This window comes from Schistocerca serialis, chromosome 2, assembly GCF_023864345.2.
Source record: "Schistocerca serialis cubense isolate TAMUIC-IGC-003099 chromosome 2, iqSchSeri2.2, whole genome shotgun sequence".
Classification (NCBI taxonomy): domain Eukaryota; kingdom Metazoa; phylum Arthropoda; class Insecta; order Orthoptera; family Acrididae; genus Schistocerca; species Schistocerca serialis.
Genome location: NC_064639.1, coordinates 908989509 through 909014742, shown reverse-complemented (window position 1 = coordinate 909014742; position 25234 = coordinate 908989509). Strand labels below are relative to the sequence as shown.

The window sequence follows — 25234 nt, the reverse complement described above, 5'->3', positions numbered from 1 at the left end:
AACACTGTTTTCTGTTACACGTTTCTATGTGTCACACATCAGTCCTCTACAGGTGAGTGGTTGCCTTTCCCTTATTTTGCGTATTATTCCATCCAGGAATTTCCACTATTGTTGTGCAGATGAATGATGGATGTTTACCAAGATCTATGAACAAGTATGTTTAGAATAATGCAGGGAGCATGTGTGGCTTTAGCAGGATATCACAGAGCCCAGCACCATCTCTACCACTGCAGCCGCAGTGTGGATTCTAGTCCGAACCAGTAGCTGCAACTGAGACTCTCAGCCTGCCATATATTAAAACAGTCTAGTGATCCTCTTCCCAGAAGCCAATTTAACTGACACGATACTGCTGACAGCATCTTCCTTGGACAATAACATTGTGCATGAAAAAATGGAGTTACCACTTGATCCTTCACCTTATGTGCCCCCCCCCCCCTTTCCATCCCATAAGAGCCAACACAAAGAGGATCATTTCTGCCCATATATCATGACTGAAGGAGAAGAAATGCTGTATGGTGTGTGTCAAGGATGACATGCTGGGCAGTGTATCTGGCATCTGCATGAAGGAGCAGTGCTGTCAGCTCAGACATTGCCCTCCCTGATAACCAACCATAGCAGACCACACATGTTGTTGAAGTCTAAATATGCCTGTCCTGCACCCTGCTCACATTCTAGTCTTTCTCTGTGTGATATATCAGTGATAATGCATCTTGCCTACAGTGCCTACAGCCATAACTATTGATGTCTTCTTGTTAGTAGATTTCACCTCAGGACTGTTCTTATGAGTGTTTACTTGCTGTCCTATGATGGTCATGACCACGATATGGACTTGTGTGCCAGATTCATTGATTCTAGTTATTTACATAGGCTGTGCTTACTTACAGTGACTAACTTTTGCACACAGACTTAGTTACCTGCATGAAAGCACCACAACTGCTATTGTGTGCATATGTACATTCTATGAACACAATTTTGTCCTACCAGGAAACTGTAGGTTGCTTGTCTACAACATTACACAATGAGAAAATCAGCATGGACTTTGACATGTCCCAAGCTGCAGATGGCTATAAGACAAACAACACAAACATGCTGAGAATCCAAACCAATGGACAGCAGTCACAATCCAATGTGAGTTGCATAAAACTGTCCCCAAAAGTAACAGCTAGCCAACCAAGAAGGCCAGTATGGCAAACAACTAACTATCATAGATCAGTCTCAGCAAGACTGACATACCACACACTAGATAATTAGTTAATTTAGTTCCTGTTTGGAACAGCATACAGCATTTACTGATAAAGTACAAAAACACTATGAGCAAAACCAGTCCTAATCAAACCATCAATGAATAGATGAATACACTGCCTAAGAAACATCTAGAAAGTCCCAGTAAAGTTCTTAGTCCAGTGAAACTGTCAGAAACAAAGCCTGTACCTTGCAAAAGGTGGGGTAGAAGATTTTATTTTTTTAACTCGTTCATATAGTTGGAAAGGTTAGAAAACCAAGTTTTGCCAACAAAATTTCTCTTGGGAAAACTTTCTGCAGTCAAAAAACTTCGAAAATTTCAGACTTTTTTCAGTTTTTTTCAAAATATCTCAGTTTCATTTGCTCCTATCACTTTGACGTCTATTTTCTTTTTAAAAGAGCACAAAATTCTCTACAAATTTGATTCTTACCATTTTTTTCTACTCCCAGTATCTAAGGCGCTATAGCGCATCAAAAAATACCAATTTTTCAAATTTCAAGCAAAGTGGCAAATTACCTAATTTTTGAACACTGTTATTTCTGTTTCTATTTGTGTAGTACAAACATATTACTCATCATGTTATTCACTGGAATTTACCATCCCACTCTGCTACAGGGCCAGGACAAACAGCATTATATTCGGTAACTACAAACACTTTCACGTCGGATTGAGTGAAGTTTATTTGTGTTACAATATGTAAAACGATTGCATATGAGAAGTTCACAACAAAAAGACATTTTACAATCCGGCGATCAGAAAAGAATTGGTCAGGGGTTCCTTCTGACATGACTATAGAACAAAAATTGATGAGAACCATGAAGAGTTCTCGAGGACTTACATCTGGCCGAGGAATTAAGGATAGTGTATTAACCAGATGGACATTGGGTATGATTCACATGCAGAACATTTGTGAAGAAATTGAGTCGTATTGTGAAGTGAGCGCAGTAACATCAGAACAGCACGTAGATGCAAGAAGTTGTCACATCAAACGAGATGGCATAGACTTGCGTAAGCTGTGTGATTGGTTTTCAGTGCACCCTCCCTTCCCTGAAAGTGATTTTATAATGTCTATCAGCCGTGGTGTTGTCGGAACGGAGGATGTTAATTGTCATATGTGTCACAAAGAGGGGGGAAAAAGGCATGAAAAGAATAGTTGGTGACAATTTCCACAATGTAAAGTTCCGTAGAAAAGATAAAGTTGTGACTCTCCTTTCTGCGTTCAATTCTGTAAAAGCTGGGAGCACTAAAATTACTCCTGTTGATCCTTTAATTCTTTTCCAAAGGATTTGTTTAATGAAACAAAGAGAAGAAGAGTTAAAAGCCTTTCTGAAATATGAACTTGCTCCTTACCCAATGTCCATATTCTCAGAAAAAGGCATGCGAAAAGGAACAAAATCTTCATTCTACAATGCCTTCGTTCCAGTGGAAAATGTGAAGTCAGGTGGACCAAGTAAATTTTTTGTCATTGATGGAGGGTACCTTTCCACAAAGTGACTTGGACTTGAAATGTTTGATTCAAGTCAATAGCCCAAAGCTATGTTTCATACCTGAAACGTCATTTTGGATCTCAATTTGCTATTGTATTTGATGGGTATCCATGTGACGGAGACAAATGTAGCACAAAGAGTACTGAGAGGATTCGTAGGTCCAAAAAACATTCTTCGGTTGACATTGTGGTTGAATCAGAGATGGTGAACCAAGTCCCTCAGGACAAGTTCTTGTACAACGAACGAAACAAGATGCGTTTGATCACACTTCTTAAAAAGGAATTTTTGGAGTGTAGCATTGAAGTGCACCAGGCGCAAGAAGATGCTGATGTTATGATTTTAACATCTGCCATTTCAAGAACCAAAGATTTTGGAAGTGTTGTATTGTAGGAGAAGATGTTGATCTGCTTGTGCTCATGACCAGTTTGTGGCAAGGCATTGAAAACTTATTTTTCTTAAAGCCAGGAAGAGGAAATGCAGAAGACAAGTGGTTTTCCACTGCATCTTACAAGTTTGACAGTGAATATATTCTGTTCACTCATGCCTTTAGTGGATGTGATACAACATCCGCTTTTTTTGATCAAGGAACAATTAAGTGCTGCAATATCATTGCGAAAAATGAACACCTAACCTCAGCGCTTTGCATGTTCAATAAACCACATGCTACCCGTGAAGAAATAATAATAGCAGGAGAACAGGTTACTATCGCATTGTATAGTGGAGGTGTCAGCAGTTCCCACACACTATACCATTTGTGGTACCAGCTATTTGCCAAGTCTGCCACAAAAAGCAAACTGAATCTTGCACGTTTGCCACCTACACAAGATGCTGCACAACATCATTCGTTGCGGACTTACCAACAAGTCCAAAGTTGGATGGGAAACTGGAAACCTCCTGAGAAATGGGGCTGGAATCACAGTGACCATGGTCCAATACCCATTATAATGAACCAAGATCCAGCACCTGAAGCTCTTCTTCACGTTGTTTCCTGCTCATGCAAGCTGAACTGTGACGGAGCGTGCTCCTGCAGAAAAGTGGGTTTGAAATGTTCTTCAATTTGCAAGAAATGTATTGGGGTCAACTGTGAAAATGGGCCAAAATTTTTATATGAAGACAGTGAAGAAAATGTTATGGAGGATGTTGAGGAAACCACTGACGAAATCAATGAACTTGCTGAGGCTGACTCGCTGTTTAAAGAAGAGGTCAATCTGGGATCAACTCTATGTACAGACTCTGAATCTGTAACTCAAAGTATTTCTGGTGACGCTAAGGAACCTGGCCATCAAAACGTTGGAAGTGATGCTCATATCTGTCTCAAGTGCACTAAAATGTGATATTACAAGTATTACACACCCAGAACTGTCAACATTTTTTAGTCACTGACAATGCATTTTAATTGTAATACAGCTACTTATTTTTAATGTCAACTGTGTGGCTTTTATACACCTAATTAGGTTGCCTATTTGCAGCTAATAATAGTTCAGTTTCCTGAGACAATTTATTTTGTGTGTGCATGTGTGTGTGTGTGTGTGTGTGTGTGTGTGTGTGTGTGTGTGTGTGTGTGTGTGTGTATGTGTGTCTTAATGATGTATTTTTATATTTATAGTTTTACAAATACCAGGGCTGAGGTGGCCCATAGTGAACTTCAGGTAGTGATATAAGAATCACAATAGTTGGGTTCCCAGCAATCCTCATGTTGCATACAGAGAAACTGAATACCTGAAAGTGAAGTGGTAAATTCCAACATATAACATGATGTATTTATACTACACAAACAGAAACTGAAAGAATAGTGTTCAAAAATAAGGTATCTTGCCACTATGCTCAAAATTTGAAAAATTGGTATTTTTTAAGGCGCTGTAGCGCCTTAGATATTGGGAGTAGAAACAAATGGCAAGAATCAAATTTGTAGAGAATTTTGTGCTCTTTAAAAAAGAAAAAACATGTTAAAGCGATAGCATCAAAAAAACTGAGATATTTTGAAAAAACTGAAAAAAGGCCGAAATTTTCCAAGTTTTTTGACTGCAGAAAGTTTTCCAAAGCGAAATTTTGTTGGCAAAACTCGGTTTTCTAATCTTTCCAACCATATGAACGAGTAGAAAAAATAAACTCTTCTACCCCACCTTTTGCAAGGTATATCTGCTATTTGACTGGACCATCTGGGTTTTCACCAGCATTAAATATTCCATCCAGAAGTAGTCCAAAGATCCAAAGTCTGAAATCCTAGAATGTGATATGACCTCACCACCAGAGGTCAGTGGTGTTCCTCGCTCAGCAGCCATTTGTCTGTTGCAGCAATGCAGAGGCCTTAAATGCAGGTCACATGGTTCAGCTGGTTAGCCCATTAGTCATGTTACTCATACCTCCTGCTATGGGTGATATGACTACATCCTCTACTCCACCCCCTCCCCTCCCTCCCTCCATCCTCCTCTTTAAACAGCCTGGGCAGTCACAAATGGCAAGCAGGGTAGTGCTTGGGTGTCCAGTGAATGGGGAAATGAGAAAATTGGGAAGAGTGGAAGAGATGCAAGCACCCTCTCCATGGGCTCCAACACAGTTGGATCATCCAGAGGTGATTGGACATCCATGATATCTCACTCTATATCTCTGTTCATGGACACCTCAGGGTCTAGGATGGGTGGGGCCTCAATTAGTGGTGGCAGGATATCTCGCTCAATGGAAATTTCCCACAAACAGCTGCTGCAGTAAAGCTGGGGCTCTGGTATCCCTTAGGGTCACCCTCAAAGTGTTGGAAATCATACCATGCTGGCGGTGGTAGTGTGTGCATCAAGTTTACACATAGCATTGGACAAGAGAAGGTCCAAATGGCACTGCCCAGAATCACGGCTGGAAAGTGCCATAGAGGTGGCTGTGGAAAAAGATCTTCACCCATGGAGAATTTTGGCTGATGAGTGGCTCTTGACAGGAGTGATATGGTAAGATGGTAGGACTCTATGGAGTGCATCATTCATGTTATTGTTAGTGCATATGCTCTTTTATAGTTGTTGACTGAATGTACTCATGAACTGCTTTGCCTTCCCACTGGAAGGACAGTGAAAGGAAGACTTGTAAGAATGATCTATTCCACTCACTAAGCTGAAGTCTATGATTACCTCGGGGTGAAACTGTTGGCCACTACCATCCATAAACATTGCAGGGGAGTTCTCAATGGAGAAAATAGGTTTGACAGCAATGATTGTGGACCAGATGGTGTTCGAGGTCATGCAGGAGATGAAGGGGAATACGGAAAGTGCGTCCACTATGATTAACCACATATTCCCCACAGATGGTCCAGAAGACTCAATATGGACACCCTCCTAGGAATGCTGTGGCATGGTAGCCAGTGGAGGCAGCGCCAGCAGCTGCAGTGTACTCCTACATACATGACACCATGTCTTTGTTTACAAAATAAATCACTATGGCTGGAAGAAAACTCACTGCATTTTTTGTGCAGTACTTAGTATCAGCTGTGGTCTAACAGAAAAGTCACCACAAATTCCACATGTTTACATCCACATAAGCGATAGCACAGAAATGCTGATCAACATAATGAGTGGCCAGATAAGCAGAACTTTTCCATCTAAGACCGCCATCATTGTTTTGAACAATGGTATGGAAATGTCTGATGTCTATAATCCACTTTCACCAAAACTGACAAGACACATCCTCCAGACTGCCACAAACATCAGTTTCTACATCTATGGCAACATCATCTACAGCTACATCTACATCTAAACTCTGCAAAACACTATGAAGAGCATGGCAGAGGGTATCTCTCCTGTACCAGTTATTAGGATTTTTTTCCTGTTCCATTCATGTATGGAGCACAGGAAGAATGAGTGATTAAATGGCTCTGTGCATGCTCCAATTAATCTTGTCCTTGTAATTAATCTTGTCCTCACATTTCCTATGGGAGTGATACCATAGAGAGTTGTAGTACATTCCTAGGGTCATCACTTACACTGAGTTCTTGAACTTTGATAATAGGCTTTCTCAGGACAGTTTATGTGTATCTACCAGAGTCTGCCAGTTCAGCTTCTTCTGTAACACTCTGCCATGGATCAAATAACTAGTTTGTGTCCCCTTCTGTGTATATGTTAAATATCCCCTGTTAGTCCTATTTGGTTAGATCCCATACACTTCAGCAATATTCTAGGATGGGATGCCCAAGTGATTTGTAAGCAATTTCTTTTGTATAATGATTGCATTTCCATAGTATTCTACCGATAAACTGAAGTCTATCATCTGCTTTACCCACGATTAAGCACATTTGGTCACCCCATTTCAAATCCCTGCAAAGAGTTACATCCAGCTGTTTGCAGCAGTTGACCAATTCCAAATGTGATTCACTGATATTATTGTCACAGGATACAATGCTTTTTTAATTACTATTAATAATGTATGCATGGTCATTCATAAATATCATGAACACAAAGATTGCAACACACTTCCAGTGGCACACCTATAGGTACTTCTACATCTGTAGATGACTCTCCATCTACAACAACATGTTGCATTCTCCCTGCCACAAATTCCTCAATCCAGACATAAATTTAACTATATACCATGTATGATTATACTTTTGATAATCAGTGTAGATAAGGTATTGAATCAAATGTTCCAGTCACAAATTTAACTTGATACCCTGTATGATCGTACTTTTGATAATCAGTGTAGATAAGGTATTGAATCAAATGCTTTTCAGAAATTGAGAAATACTACATCTACCTGACCGCCTTGATCTAAGGATCTCAGTATGTCATGTAACAAAAGTATGAGTTGGGTTTTACATGGTTAATTTTCAGAATCCATGCTGCTTGGCATGGAGGAGAACATTCTGTTTGAGATAGCTCACTATCTTTGAGCAGCCTTGACGCAAAAGCTGCTAAATTCATTTTTTGTCAGTTTTGATTTGGATGTACTGCCGCATAGATTTTTTCAGCACCTATACAATGGAACAAGTTTCAGGGTGCAAAACCCACTATAAACCATTGAAAATATCTGCAGAAAGTTGTGTTCAGTTGCAAAAGCCACTAACTGCATGCTGTCTTTGGGGCCAAAGCCTACTAAATGTCCAACATTTGCAGAACCTGCTAAGTTCAACAGGCATGGTGCTCACCATGCCATGTCCGGATACAAAGCAAACCAACTAACATCAGGCTTTCCAATCTAGACAATCAAAGCTATCTCTTGTTTGTTACCATTAGAAGGGATATTTTTCTTATTCAAAGTGAGGTTGATTGCACTGTAGTGAATGTGTACTCAACAATAAAGCTCTCGCTGATCATGCATTGTTGAAATACAAGGGTCATCCACAAAGTAAGTTCCTTTTCCATTTCTATCTGCGGCAGCGCTATGATTGCAGTTCCTAGCATGTGCGGCATTTATTCTGACTCAAGGAGAAGCCTTGCACGACATTTTCAGATCGCTGCTGATGACATGTGCTTCATAGTGCTTCTTTATAATGTCAACCGTAATTGAAAATGCCACCGCATGTGAAATCAGATATGTGATTCGTTTTCTAAATGCAAAGAAAATTAAACCAAAGGCAATTCATCAGCAAATCTGCAAGGTTTACAGACAAAATGCTATGAGTGATTCAATGGTTAGGCGATGGGTCAGACTGTTCAATGAAGGACGTGTTACCAGTTTTGAATTGAACATTCTCAAAGGATTAAGGAGAATTTATGTGAAAAAAAACAATGGAAACTCCAGGTATGAATATCAACAATATATAAAGAGACCATAATGAAGACACATTAAGTTGCAGACAGACACAATCAAAAAGACACTTATGTAAAGCTTTCAGCTACAGCCATCATCAGCTAAAGAGAAACACACACCATTCATACACACAAGCAAGCACACCTCATGCACACATGACCACCAACTCCAGCATCTCAAGTTGGAATGCCAGCCTGAGATGCTGGAGTTGGTGGTAATGTGTGCATGAGGTGTGCTTGCTTTTGCGTATGAATGGTGTGTGTTCCTCTGTTGCTGATGACGGCTGTGGCTGAAAGCTTCACATAAGTGTCACTTTAATTGTGCCTGTCTGCAACTTAGCGTGTCTTCTTTTGTCTGAAATCAAACCAACATAACATGAAGCTCTTATGTCATATGTACTACTTACTTCCAGTATTTCTCCATGTGGCACCCCTTAGTCTTTAGTAATAGTACGAAAAAATACTCAAACATATCTGTACACATCTAGTGTACAAAAACATAAACTTCTAATTTATAAACAATTAACTATTAAACATCATGATCAAAAACAAGTAAGATACAGTGTGTTAGAGCAAATTAGTGTATTTAAGTTACCACGATTACAATTAATGATTACCTTTCCACACTGATCACATTTAAACAGGCGTGTTCCCATGTGCTGTCTCATATGAACAGCAAGTGATTTCTTAGTTTTTACTTTCTTCTGGCATACAGGGCAAGGAATCTATGGGAGAAAAAAAGTTTTGTAGTATGCTGGACAAAAATCCAAGAAAAACAGTTGATATCAAAATATGCTGCAAAGAAAATATAAAAATACAATACTTATTTATCCACCCTCTGAGGATGTTGAAATCGTGGAAGATAGCTTTGAATCTAGTACAGAAATAATTGACTTTCGTTACTGAGTCGAAGACGGAAATGTAAGAATTTTGGTTCACCATGACAGTGAATAATAAAAATATTAGACAAGCTCCCCATTCAGTGTTTCTTTTGACTCACAAGCACAGCCAAAAAGAGAAAGGGAGCTTGCACATATTTCACTCAATCCATTTGTCATCTTGACCTATTTCAATAATATTTTTCTTTATTCAGCAGCATAGTGGTTAAAATAATATGGAAAAACATTTGTCATTTTGTTTTAGAAATGTAGTTGAATATGTGGTTTTCAACAGTGGAAATAGCACAAAGAGAAATGCAGGCCTAAAATGAAGTGGTATCTAAGGCAAAGGTGTATGTAAAGCTTGAATGTAATAGTTAAGAAACCAATTATTTCCGTGAGAAAGTGTTATCTATAGCATAAGAGAGGAGATTATGATGATATATGTTTGTCTAGGAGAAAAAAGATGCATTTAGCAACTGTGGAGTACAACTGAAGAAGAGTATGGAATGGGTACATTTAAATCTTTTTGACAAAATTGATGAAAGTTTATTATCATACTTGTTAATGTATGCTTCTCCAGAGATTATATGACAAAATATAAGTTTTAACAAACATTAACAATGATAACTAAAGAGTTACCCCAGAACATGTGATGTTCGTCTGCTTTATTTCTTTGTTTGTTGTCCTCGGTATCGACTGCTTTTGTACACTGGCTGAAAAATGGGGGTTGGAAGATCAACATTGACTACTTTAAATGATGTAGCTGACCGGTGCACGTTTGCATTTCACAGTTCTTTACTTTCACTGTTCACAGCCTCCTCAATAATACACAGTTATATGGCCAGTGCACTGTTGTTTAACCTTCGATAAGCCTCATTAATAGGTTGCAGGCAAACATCCACATACTGCTACAACAGATTACTGTTGAACATCTATGAGCAGTAAAAGCCTAACCACACGGTTCACAGTTCTTGTAGAATAATAAGGTACATACGAAACATACACTGTTGTTGTTTTAACATATGGCCTAATTGTGTTACACATATTTCACAGTTACGTTGATGCGTTGCTCTTGGTCTAACCAATACAGGTTCCTCGTCTGGAACTCGGCCTTGGACTGACTGACTTGGGACCAAAAATCGGACCCTTATATATCATCAGAATAATAGTCACTGAAACTGCACACTTTTTGATGTTTAATTTACAGAAATCACAATTAAAACTTAACTCATTAAAGTAACTGAATACATCAAAAAATGCATTCCTTTTAACAGTTACTTCTACTACAAGGGTTAGGCCAAATTCTTTGTTTAAATAATGAAATTAACAGATATTGTTACACAAACAATACTTTTCACAAAACTGTTAATTACTTTGGAATTAACTAAGGGCTGGCTCTGCTAACATGTTTTTGAATAGAACCAAATAGATCCTTTAAGAATACTATTAGCTGTTCCTCCAAATGTTTATAATTAGCACAGAATTTATATTGTGAACAATAGAATTTAAGTTACAAAACAATCACTGATTTCACCCTGTAACAACAGTTGAAATAAATTAGAAAATAAATTACATACATAAAACAAAGCACAAAATTATATGTGGTGGTATATTCTTTAAGACTAAGTACCAGCCTTTCTCTTTTATGAAAATGTGGCTGAACTAAGTTGTTTTAGAAGTTACAAAGTGTGGTTTTTCCGGTTTAAATTTTTCATCAATATGGACGCCTCAGAATTTTGAAGTTTCCACCCTGTTTATTATTGCATCACCATGTTTCACACTTATCATTAGTGTAGTACCTCTAGAGGTCCAGAACTGGATATATTGTGTCTTTTTAAAATTGAGAGTGAGGGCATTCACAGAAAACCAGTCAATGGTACTTTTAAGAACTTTGTTTACCACTTCTTCTGCTTCTGTGTGTATGCTTGGCTTGATTATAATACTAGCATCATCTGCAAAAAGAACTAATTCTTCTCATTATTTATTACACATAAGATTGTTTACATGTAAGGGGAACAATAGCAGACCTAAGACTCAGCCTTGGGGAATCCCATATGTCAGTTCTCTCCACTCAGAATCATGTCCCTGGACTATATTGTTTGAATTATTAACCACAGCTTTCTACATTCTTTTGGTTAAATATGATATTATTCATTGGTTGGCCATACCATCAATTCCATTCAACTTCAATTTATCTAAGAGAATACTGTAATTCACACAGTCAAATGCCTTAAATAGGCCACAGAAAACATCAGTCAGCACCATTTTATTATTTAGTGCTTGTAAAATCTGGTGAGTGAATATGTAAATGGCATTATCAGTAAAGCAACTCTTCTGAAACACAAACTGTGATTTGCTGAGGACATTAGTGCTACTAAGGTGAGCTACTATTCTAGAATACACCATCTTATCAAAAATTTTAGAAAATGATGTGAGCTGTGATACAGGTCAGTAGTTATCAACATCTCTCTTAGCACCTTTCTTATAGAGGGGTTTATCAATGGCTTATTTCTGTCTCTGGAAAAATTCCTTGAGTCAGTGATGCATTACATATTTCAGGTAAGACCAGGCTTATTATATGGGACCAAATCTGTAATAATCTATTGGAAACACCATCACCACCAGATGTGCTTTAAAATTTGAGAAAATGTATAATTTTCTTAATTTCAGAAGGAGAAGTTGGTGATACATTCACATGATTGAGTTATATGAGAGATACTTTTTTACCATACAAGTACTCTTGCGATTTTTTCCTTGAACTGTTTGTTCCAGTGCTTTCTACTATATTTAAGAAATGATTATTAAATACGTGTGCTACTTGTGAATCATCACTTGCAGCCCTTCCATTCACTTCATTTGTGATGTTATCTTGTTATGTGGCTGGTTGTCCTGTCTCTCATTTCACTACACTCCATACAGCCTTAAGTCTGTTGTCATAATTACTGATTTCTGACATTGCATGTGTATTCCTTGATTTTTTAGAACCTTCTTTAGTAATTCTGAGGGTTTTTATTTTTTTTTTATTTTAAGTGTGCAACTACTACAGGAGCTTTACTTTATTTGCCAACAGATTCATTTCCCTTTCCCTTTCACAAGATACTTTAATCCCTCTAGTGATCCACGGTTTTTTACATGTTGTTTAATGTCCTTTCTGATTACATTATCTGTAAAGCTATTTTCAGATAATGATGTGAATTTACCATGGAATAGACTAAATTCTATGTTAGCTTTTTGTTGATTATAAATTTCATGCCAGTTCATCTCTTGTAAACTATTCTTAAAAATATTGGCCCGGGACTCATTAATTGTTCTAACTGATTTCCACTGAGGAGTATCCATACTGTAAGGCATTATGTTATTTATCCTAACTGACTATGCATCATAATCAGAGAGAACATTTGTTCCAGGGCACATAGTTATTTCCTTGCTTCAAGCTTCACCCAAGAAAACATTATTAAGGTCCTACTGTCTTCGTTCATCCCTGTTAAAAAAGTTAATTACTAAGATCAAATTGTAGAATGCAAATACGTTTTCCAGATCATTTGTCCTTTAAGAATCCTTAGAAAATCTACACTGAAGTCACTGTTTACTGCTGTCTGACAGATAGCACAGTAAGGAATCTAGGTTCCTCATAAACAGTTCAAAATTTTCCAGTGGGAATCTGTATATAGTTACAGTGACAAGTGAACTATTTCTCAGTGTTAATTCATAAGCACACACTTCTGTGTGCTGATTACTACAAAATCTACTTGCTTCAATGTTTTTGAACTTGTATTCTGTCTTTCCCATATCAGTTCCACATGAGTAAGCTACTAGAGTGGAACAGCTAGTATAAAAGACTAAAAAATATTATTACTCTCATTTTAAGTTATAAATCTGGCAAAGATAAGAAAAATAAAATGCACCCCAGAAATTATAATTTATATATTTGCATATCCCTTTGTTTTCAACATCCCTGCCTGAAGAGTCTTTAATATTTATTCATGTATCATCTATTATCATAATCATCATCATATCACATATGAATTAAATTAGCATCTAGTACAACAGATTCATGTTCTTTTTACTGAAATTTGACGCAAGTATTACAGTTGAAAACCTTTTTACAGAAAGAAAATAACACGAAACTACACACACACACACACACACACACACACACACACACACACACCAATTTCTACACAGTACCTGAGCCTCTCTATGAACTGCAAGGTGTGCATGCAGTGTGTCACTACGCTGAAATATCTTGTGGCAGATCTCACACTGAAACCTCGGTTCTCCTAAAATGGCAAAATTGATATTTCATTATCTTTCATTCTCACAAATAAAAGTGTGTATTATCAATAATACAAAAGAAATCATCATTTAATTGTAATATGAACCACTGCTGAATGACATATGACTGATCTGTATTAGTATCAGAGTCTGAATGAGGTGACTATTTGTCTCACTGGAGTAGACAGTTTACTGTTTAAATTACTACAGAATATATTCCAAGAACTGTCAACAACCTCACTCCCACATATCTCTATTAAATAAACCCAGCGGTGAAATCTGAACTCGCACAGAAATTTATCAACAGTTATTTTTCCTGTGCACCATTCATAAGTGGAAAAGCAAGGGGCAGAAATGATAGTGGTACATGATGTACCCTCTGCCACATTCCTACGGTGGCTTTTAGATCATAAACATAGATGCAGATGTTTTCATGTTGCTCAATATACTGATGTATGCAGGTTGACTTCCTTTCTTCCGTCTTCTACACCAACTGTTGTCAATACACCTAAACTGAAACAGATTCAAAAGCTATATCAAAATATTTGACTTTATAAATTAACAGCTTATATTCACCACCTCTTCCGGTCAACTCAGTTACAACAAGCAAATGGTCTATCATGCTAGACCCACTTCCAAACTCATTTGCCCTGGCTATAGAACTTCTTTTTCTTTTTCTGGACAATCAAGATTTTTTTATGTAAATTTTGTGTGTCACTGGCAAAAGAGCATTGGATCTACGGTTCTTTAAATCTTCCCAACTCTCTTCCATATGGATTAAAGCAATTACTGTACTGTTTAAATAATCAATATCCAAGTTAATGCATACACATTTTGTGAATTGTTCTGAAGGATTCACATTTGCCACATGTCACTGGTTTTACCATATCTACCTGTTGTCCAATTGTTCCCACATGTTCTTCATTTTTTGATGCATTAAATAGCCTAGTTCTTCCAAGCGTTATTTTGTGACCTTGTATCAATTTTCTAATTTTTGCTTGACAACCGTATAATGTTTAAAATAAATCTTCTGTTTTCATCTGTTCTCCCCATCAGTAGTTGTGGTTCTTCTTATATTTTCTTTTGTTTACTCCTCTTGGTGCTGCAAAGCATGCAGCTGTTGCCAACTACCTTATTAATTATACCATCACTTCATCTTAGTATCTCTGTTCTCTAGAACAGGAAACAGGTTCTAAATATATGTAATAATTTCTCCCTTTATATCCGACTGCTCTTATCCACTGTGTCCATATTTGTGCTCAGTGAGTTTTGGTGTTTTTAACTTCATGCTGATGTTATTGTTTTTGCAGCATGTATCTGGAGTCCGCCCAAACAAATCCTGCTCATCACATCTTTCACATAATGCCCAGCATCGACGTAAAGTGTCAATTTGTTTCCCATTATGAATAAAATTATTTTTAAAATGAAATTTTACATGTCTATTCAACAGAGCAGTCCCATATTAGTCTAGTGCATCATTCACTTTATCAATATGTATTAAGAGGAACAGTAAAACACAAAGAATAGTCAGTATTGCAGCAGTGACTGAGCAGCACTTCTGAACAGCAGTAGCAATCGGTGGGGGGCATGGCAGAGCTGTTGTTGCTGGAGTTCTCATTATTCTTCATGTTTTATTGTCCCTGTTAATATACAAAGGGGTTCAAAAAGTTTTGCAGTCTTCTCTAATTTTTTTATTTTTTGCAGGAGGAGAATGAAATTGTTTGTGAACATACTTGGAACATTTAGTTATATATTGAGCCTAGTCAATGTTGCCTCCATCAGCTATGATGCATTGGCCCAACATTCTTTCCATGATGTAAATGTACTTTGGTAAAATTCTGGGGATTGACTTTTACACCATCGCTTGACACAGGAAATAAGGTCTTTCTCACTATCATATGTTTTACCATGCAGGTGGGCCTTCAGATGACCAAAGAGGTAAAAATCAGACGGAGCCAAGTCCGGACTGTAGGGAGGATGAGGAACAATTTGCCAACCCATTTTCCTGATTTTACCTTGTGTCATAAGGGCTGTATGGGGTTTGTCATTGTCATAATGTAGTCTGATGAGCTGACCGTGAAGCTGTGGTCTGTGGGTCTTGATGGTACGTCACAGCTTTCCCAATGACAAACAGTAATGGTCCCATTAATTGTGAAGTAAGGTTCCAAAAAGTCAATCAAAATGACGCCCCACTGATCCCAGAAGGAGGCCATCACCTTTCGGCCTGCTGTTTGTGAAAGTCTTGGTCTCTTCTTCCGAGAGGAACCCTGATGACGCCAGTCCATGGATTGGGTTTTGCTCTCAGGTTTGGACAAAAACAACCATGTTTCATCCTGGCTCACGACACCATCAAAACACTGTTTCCACTCTTCAGTACAGGTCTTCATGAGACCCTCGCACATTCTTCCTCATCATTTTCATTTCTCTTGTCAATAATCTAGGCTCCCAATGTGCACAGACTTTTCCGTACCCTAGTGACTGTAACAGTGATACCACACTACCCAATGACAAATGAGTCATTTCAGCAAGCTGTCGTGTCATCACACATCTGTCATTTTGGATGATTTGATCAATGGTCTCCTTATTCACATCACTCACTGCCGTCAATGGTCAACTGCATCGTGGATTGTCTTCTTTAAACCTCTGCAACCACCACCGGATACTGCTGCGATCCACTGTGTCCTCCCCATAAACAGAGAGCAACTTCCTGTGAATCGATGTGGCAGAGTCATCGCCACTCTTGAAGAGGAACCTCATCACCAACCATTGTCGCAACCTGACACCTACTTCATGGTCCATTATGGCTCACCTGTAAATAAAATAAAATACTTTTACACACCGACTTATAGCTAAATGTTCCAAGTACGTTCACAAAAAATTTCATTCTCCTCCTGCAAAAAATAAAAAAAATTAGAGACGATGTGCAAAACTTTTTGAACATACTTTGTACATCAGTAATAGGAATATTGTGCTAGACTAATTTGGGACTGCTCTGTCAAATGGGCACATAAAATTCCACTTTAAAAATCATTTTATTTGCAACAGGAAATAAACTGGCACTTTCCATCAATGTTGTGCATCACTTGAAAGATGTGATGAGCAATATTTGTTTGGGCTAACTTGAGATACACATTGTAAAAATGAAATTGCAAATGCCTGCTGAAGCACCAGAAAAAATAAGCCTGTCGGCTCTTAGGAGACACACCCTGTATACAGTACTGGTCTGCAGCCATTTTAAATTCTAAATGGTTTCTGAATCTCAAATCCTGCATGTTTTCTATGTCCTTGCTCGTATATAAACAATCAAAGTTTCAACTTTGTTTAGTCCCTTTTCTGGTTGGCTTTGTGTTCAAGAATGATTATGGGTACATATTTCATTTTTGTACAGAATTCAGTTAGCCTGATTCCTTTATATCTGGAAAGAAATCAGTGGTCACAACATACTTGCAACTTTTTTCTACATTTTCACTAAAATCATCCACTATTATTCCATGGGGTGATTTATTTTAGGTTATCAGTTTCTTTATTTTGTCACAAATTGAGTTTTCATTTTCTTATTATTAACTTGTGAATACCTCCTATGCCATCTGCCTTAGTAATAAAAGACATATCTAGTCTGGACATCTGTTTCATTTCTTTCTCTTTGTGAGTGACTGGCAATCAACTGACATTAATCATAATATTATTTTGTTTGTCCTCCAGTTGTTCAATAGTTTCAGGCCAACTCTGACTTCAATGATAAAATCTGCTACAGTTGTTATTACTAGAGAAGAAAAGACTACCTGGTTTCAGGATGTATGTCCCACCTTCACGTGCATTTGAAATATTTAAAATGAATAATAATGCCTGTCCACACGGTTAAGATAATTAAAGCTAAACATAACTGACAAAAATTCTCAGAAAAAAACCCTACACATACATTAAAATGTGAGTCCCCAGAGGTTGCATGACTAAGATTAAAATGGGTTAAAATACGTGAAAATACAGTATAGTACTGTTAATCTGAACTAATTGGGACAGGACCTTGTTCAGATTACCAATCTGTTCGGATTAGCTGGAATTACAGTGGTGAGTTTCTAGAATGTGATATACCAAGCAGATAAGTAGGTACACCATGGTAACAAATGGGAACAAGTGTGGGAGCAATGGCTCACTCTCACTCTCTGCCCTTGTTGTTGTGCATTGTTCAAATGGTTCAAATGGCTCTAAGCACTATGGGGCTTAACATCTGATGTCATCAGTCCCCTAGACTTAGAAACACTTAAACCTAACTAACCTAAGGACATCACACACATCCATGCCCGAGGCAGGATTCGAACCTGCGACCGTAGCAGCAGTGTGGTTCCATCCCGAAGCGCCTAGAACCGCTCAGCCACAATGGCCGGCTTGTGCATTGTTGAGACCTTTGTAGTATCTGAGGTCAGTGCACTCCCAATTGGCTCGCAAAGCACTTTGTTATGTTAGTTATTGATCGCTGGCATGCGTAACAGTTGTATTGTATTCGTTCAGGTGTAGTGGTGTACGTATTTTTGTCATGAGTAAACGGAAACATACAATGTTAACTCTCAAAGAAAAACTGAATGCTTTGAAGCGGATAGACAATGGTGAGAATGTATCTAAACTGGCAACTGAACTGGGTATTGGTAAAGCAACCATTTGTGATTGGAAGAAGAACCGAGTGAAGCTTGAACAGTACTGTGCAACATCTTCGGGGAAAAACACTTGAAATTCTGCAGACTTTGAAACAGTCCCAGTACAATAAAGTGGATGAAGCTCTTTTCCTTTGGCTTACGCAGGAAAGTGAAAGGGGAACTCCTTCGAGTGGAGCACTGGTTCAGGAGAAGGCTGTTTACCTGAACAAGTTAATGAATGGTGATGAGTCTTTTAGTGCGAGTATGGGTTGGTTGGACAGATTCAAAAAACGTCACGGAATTCATCAGCTAACAATTACTGGAGAGAAGCTTTCTTCTGACCATGATGCAGCGAAGGAATACTTGGGTGAGTTTGAAAAAAAATCATAAGAGAGGGAAAGTATCCTCCCCAACAATTTATAAAGCTGATGAGATTGGCCTTAATTTTAGGGCACTGTCAACAAAAAGCCTGGCATCAAAAGCAGAAGACCATGCTCCTGGTTTGAAAATATGCAAAGATGATGTGACTTTATTAGCGTGCAGCAACACTGCTGGTAATCACATGCTGCCTTTAATGCTGATCGGGAAAACTGCTAGGCCCTGAGCTTTTAAAAACTGCAACACAAAGTCCCTGTCCGTGTATTATCACAACCAGAAAAAAGCATGGATGGATGGTAAGCTATTCAAACAATGGTTTCACGGCCAGTTTGTTCCCTCTGTTCAACGGTTTTCTAAGGAAAATCATTTGTCTTCCCGTGCAATCCTTTTGATTGGCAATGCGTCATTTCACCCCAGTACTGAAGAATTATGTGATGGAGAAATTGTGGTGAAGTTTTTGCCACCGAATGTTACACCACTTCCACAGCTGATGGACCAGGGCATACTGCAAACATTAAAACTGATTTATAGAAAACAATTTTTAAGAATGCTGATCCAAGATGATGGCATTCCTTTAGTGGACAAAATTAAAGACCAATGTGAAGGATGTTGTTTATTGGGCCGCTGAGGCATGGCAAAATATTTCAGAAAATACTCTGAGAAAATCATTGAGAAAACTGTGGACATCTCTTGAATTTCAGGATAACCTAGTTGAAAATGTAGAGAAAAATCTACTACAAATGATACAGACAATCCCTGGATGTGAAGAAGACAATGAAGGAGATGTAGATGAGTGGATGGCAGAGGATGGGGCATACGTGGAGAACTTTACTGATGGTGATGTAGTTGCTACTGTGAATCAAGACCAGGAAGAAGTGCACTGCTGTGACGGAAGTGACAATGAGCCTGAAAGTGACAAAGGAGAGCTGGTGCCACACAGTGAAGCAGAAAAAACCCTTGACCTTGCACTACATTGTTTGGAGCAACAGCCTAATGCTACACCTGCTGATTTCATGTTTATGAGAACATGGCACAACTATGCATCATATAACAGACTGTCTTCATTATGCCAAAAAACAATGACTGAGTTTTTGTCATCTAAAAAGTAGGCATAAAATGTCCGCTGTATTTTAGTAAGTTTGACAGCTTTTCTTTCATTGTTATGCATTGTTTAAACCTAATGTTTTCTTACCAGTTTTTCTAATACATGTTTACTGTACTGTGTAAATTAAAATAGTGTGTATGTACAGCAGTTTACCACACAGTTTTCCATACTTAGACTAACATTTTTCTTGTTTGGATTAACCGAACGTTCAGATTACCGCGGTCTGGATTAACAGAACTCTGCTGTAGTGTGTCTCTGGTACATGGCAAGCAAGAAAATATTCTCTTCAATTGTAAGTCTTCCAGAAAGTCTCTTGTTGAGGAGGATCTACATAAAAAGATAACGGTCCCAAATTAGAAGAGCAGAAACCACCATTAAATGGAATAAAATACATAAAGAATTAAAGGTCCATCATCCCCAATCCTCCATTACAAAACTCACAATGGTCCAGGATTAGGAAGGTGCACCACACACTGATCCACATGAACACAGATAGGTAGTCTTTCATGCACTGAAACATCCAAGAAAGTGGTTATATAGACTGTGTGTCTGCAAGTATGTGAGAAAAACAATGTAATCCCTTGAGTAAAGTTTGCGACTCACCCATGCTGCACAGACACTCATCAGAACAGTACGAAGTGCAATCGAAAGTTGAAATGTTGGTGGCAGTGGCTGTGTACCAATATGTTAGAGAGTGGACTGCTCACGACATCTTATGGTCAAAATTAATTACTGTACCCAGCAACAACATATCTCAGAAACCACAAACTGCCATCTGCTGCAGTGAAAGCTAACTTCTCTCATCTACTAGTGAAGCACTAATTACAGATTACCATATCTGCATGTCAGTACAATGCTAACCAACCATTAGGGTCATACTACAGTAAATCGACTTAATTCCTGCATTGTTACTCAAGAATTCATACAGCATGCTTAGAGAGCACGGCCTCAAATTGCCACTAATTTGTACATGTACAAAGCTGTGGAACAGCTAATACAAATGGAAGAAAATCTATAAGGCACTTATAGCTGAGCAGCAATTATAGCAGAAGCAGCTAAGTTAGAGCACTATTGATAGCATTATGAGTAGACATAGAATAACAACCACAATGAAAGATTTTTAAGGAACATTGCTCACAACAAGATTGACCACATCACTAAAATCCAAAATAAAACAAAACATAAAAATTAATGGCAGCCACTAAAAATGCTGTGGTCTAAGGCCATAACCCCCCCCCCCCCTCCCTCTGCCCTTCCCCCATAAGAACTACAAATTTAATTTTAAAATGGTAGATCATAACGTAACCATAAAGTTACAGACAGCCACAATGTAAAGAATAGCAATGTAAGCTTCAGGGGCAAAGGAGCTTAGCATTACAAAATAAATGTACACACACACACACACACACACACACACACACACACACACAGAGGAAACAATTACAAATGGAAGAGATAAAAGTCACCTGTATTTGGAACACACAAGTCAATTTTTACCGGGCTGCAATACCCCGAAAGCATTGGCTGCGGTTATTAAGTATGTCCCTGTTTTTAACTCAGTTTGTTCATTAAGTGCCATTCAGGGTAATTAATTTTACATTTCATAATCCCAATTTCTTCTAAGATGCTAAATTGCTGGTCCTTAGGTTGTACACTTTAGAACAATGCTCAACAGAGTTTCGGAAATTCCACTGAGAAAGGAAATGGAAGTGAGCAAATTTCATACCATCAGATACCTTGCCCCAGTGAATGGTTATCCAGTTAATATGGTTAGCGACATACATAGAAGGCTCACACAGGGTAATATGGCAAATGGGATCAAGGGTAGCACGATTCTGAAACAGGATGAGGGTAACGAGAAAAGAAGAGTTTGTAGGATACCCTATTACGTTCTAATCTCCAGTAAGGTAGGAAGGTGGCTGAGAAATTTTAAATATCACAGCATTTTTCAGCCCAAAAACAATGGTCAACATTTAATATTCCATGAAGAATGGCAGATTAGGCCCTATGATAATACAGGGTTATATGAGGTTAAGTGCATGCAATGTAATGCCAGACATGTGGGTCAAACAGAAAGAAGTTTCAACATCAGGTGTGAGGAGCATGAGTCAATAATTCAGAGTCAGCCCTGTCTTTTCATCTAGCAGTCAACAACCACAGTTTACAGGATGTTAGGGAAGCTCTAGACATTCTGTGTGCACAACATGAAGACCAGGAACTTAATATCTTAGAAGAAACTGAGATTGCAAAATGTAAAATTAATTACCCTGAGAAGGTACTTAATGAACTAACTGAGTTAAAGCACAGGGGCATACTTAATAACCACAACCAATGCTTTCTGGACATTACAGTGCGGTAAAAATTGATTTCCATGTTCCAAATACAGGTGGCCTTTATATCTTCCGTGGGGTGTGTGTGTGTGTGTGTGAGAGAGAGAGAGAGAGAGAGAGAGAGAGAAAGAGAGTGCATTTTTTTTTTTAATGCAAAGCTTCTTTGTCCCTGAAGCTTACACTGCTATTCTTTACAATGTGGCTCTCTGTAACTTTATGCTTACACTGTGTTCTATCATTTTAAAATTAAATTTGTGGTTCTTATAGGGGAAGGGGGGGTTGTGGCCTTTGGCTGCAGCACATTTACGGGCTGCCATAATAGAGGTTATTATGTGTTTTATGGCTTTGATTGTTATCAGTGATTTTTATTACTTTTTGTTTTATTTTGGATTTTAGTGATGTGGCCAATCTTGCTGTGAGCAATGTTCCTTAAAAACCTTTCATTGTGCTTTTTATTCTACAGCTACTCTTATTGTGATCAATAGTGCTCTAACTTAGCTGTTTCTGCCGTAATTGCTGCTATGCTTTACATGCCTTACAGGTTTTCTTCCATTTGTATCAGTTGTTCCACGACTTTGTACATGTACAGATTAGCGACAATTTGAGACTATGCTCTTTAAGAATGCTATATGTATTCTTGAGTGAGATAGTAGGAATTAACTGTAGTGTGACACCACTGGCTGGTCAGCAATGTATACTCATGCAGATATGGTAATCTGTAATTAGTGCTTCACTAGTACATGAGAGAAGTCAGCTTTAACTGCAGCAGATGACAGTTTGCAGTTTCTTAGACATTTTGTTGGCTGGTACATTAATCCAAATTTTACCATCAGATGGTGTGAGCAGGCCACTCACTAACATTATGGGTATACAGCAGCTCCTGTCAACACTTCAGTTTTCAATCATGCTTCATATTGTTCTGATGAGTGTCTGTGCAGTATGGGCGGATTGCAAACATTACTCAAGGGATTACATTGTTTTATTCACATACTGTAGATGCACAGTGAATGCAGCACCTTTTTCTGAATGTTTCAGTGTTTGAAAGACTGCCTACCTGCCTTCACGCACATCAGTGTGAGGTGCACCCCACCTTAGCCTGGAAAATTTTAAGTTTTGTAATGGGGGATTTGGAATGTAGGACAATTAATTCTTAATATATTTTATTCCATTTGACAGAGGTTTCTGCTCTTCTAATAGGGGACTGTTATCCTTTTATGTAGGAGCCTCTGTGAGAGGCTGTCTGGAAGACTTAGGATTTAAGAGGATATTCTTTCACACGCCATTTACCAGTGATGCACTATTTTCACATATTTTGCACATTTTAATCTTAGTTACGCATCCTCTGGGGACTTACATTTTAATGTACATATAGGGGCTTTTTCAGAGAATTTCTGTCAGTTCTGTTTAGCTTTAGTTATTTTAACCATGTGGACAGGTATTATTATTCATTTAACATTTTGCAGATGCACCTGAAGAAGGGGTATATGTCCTGAAACTGAGTAGTGTTTACCTTTTTAGTACTAAATAATTTTTACAGCTGTAGTGTAGTTTATCACTGATGATGAATAACAGTTGTGGGTGTCCCATCAAGAGAAACGTATACCATCTCTGACTGTTTATACTTGACTGAGTTGGACACATTGTGTTTTGGTAAAGGTTCATGTCATTACCAACAATCAACATAAGTCAATCAAATATCTTTAGTAGAAGGTAATGGATTTTATTTGGAAGATTGTAGACATTTCATCTCCATGCTGACTGGAAGTTTGGAAAGCAATTCATAAAATTGAAGTCTATCAGGTTCTCAATACCATATAATATGAAGGGATAATGGATGGATCAAGAAAGTAGCAGAGTTTTCATATATCAATCATGACAATATCTATGGCATAAAATGAAATTGATGACTGCTCACCATGTAACTGTTTGTGAGTACTCAGACTGGCATTGCTATGGAATACTTCACCACACACTTCACATATTAAACTGATCTTTGGTTTGCTAATTTTACTGTTTTCCTCCAACAAATAATCAACATCAAGTCCATCACATGCATGTGCAAATAAAGCATCCTGAAAACGTTAAGAAATTGACCTTCATTAAAATAATGGTTTGACTGCATTTTTTATTATACCAAACATAATAAAAAATGGAAGTAAGTTGCAGTTTAATATCCCAAAGAAGGAAATAAAGGAAGATTAGGATTTAATGATCTATTGAGGACAAAATTTAAAGATGGAGCAGAAGCTTGGATAGGGGAAAGATGAGGAAGGAACGACCATGTCCTTTTCAAAGAAACCATCCCAGCATTTGCCTTGACCAGTCTAGAGAAAGCCTACATCTGTATGGCCAGATAGGGTCTCAAACTGCCATCCTTCCATATCCAAGTCGAGTGTCTTACCACAGTTCCAGCTTGCTCGGTGTTTAAAGACACACGTCTGTTGGACTCATTATACACAGAGCTTAAGTTAGGATTGAAGGAAGGCAGAGAAAGAAATTAGCTGTTGTCTCGTTTAAAGAAGTAGCCCAACATTTGCCTCTAAAGTGTTAGGGGGAACCATGTAAAACTGAACTCAGAATGATTAGACAGGGATATGAATTTCTTTTTCTTCCAAATGTGAGTCCACCTCATCTGTAGTTGACTAACTGCTATGGCAGAACCTACAATATGATATACACTCCTGGAAATGGAAAAAAGAACACATTCACACTGGTGTGTCAGACCCACCATACTTGCTCCGGACACTGCGAGAGGGCTGTACAAGCAATGATCACACGCACGGCTCAGCGGACACACCAGGAACCGCGGTGTTGGCCGTCGAATGGCGCTAGCTGCGCAGCATTTGTGCACCGCCGCCGTCAGTGTCAGCCAGTTTGCCGTGGCATACGGAGCTCCATCGCAGTCTTTAACACTGGTAGCATGCCGCGACAGCGTGGACGTGAACCGTATGTGCAGTTGACGGACTTTGAGCGAGGGCGTATAGTGGGCATGCGGGAGGCCGGGTGGACGTACCGCCGAATTGCTCAACACGTGGGGCATGAGGTCTCCACAGTACATCGATGTTGTCGCCAGTGGTCGGCGGAAGGTGCACGTGCCCGTCGACCTGGGACCGGACCGCAGCGACGCACGGATGCACGCCAAGACCGTAGGATCCTACGCAATGCCGTAGGGGACCGCACC

At 38.5% G+C, this 25234-nt stretch overlaps 1 protein-coding gene across 2 annotated transcripts in view; it reads right to left on the bottom strand.

The window, feature by feature from the left end:
• Window positions 1-25234, bottom strand: part of LOC126458266 (uncharacterized) — a 275178-nt gene that overhangs the window by 42151 nt on the left and 207793 nt on the right. For both annotated transcript variants that reach the window (XM_050095191.1, XM_050095192.1), the window contains 3 exons: window positions 23969-24125; window positions 13523-13614; window positions 9071-9178 (listed from right to left, as the gene is read on the bottom strand). In XM_050095191.1, coding sequence (XP_049951148.1) covers window positions 9071-9178; window positions 13523-13614; window positions 23969-24125 — 357 coding nt within the window. The remainder of the gene's footprint in view (window positions 1-9070; window positions 9179-13522; window positions 13615-23968; window positions 24126-25234) is intronic.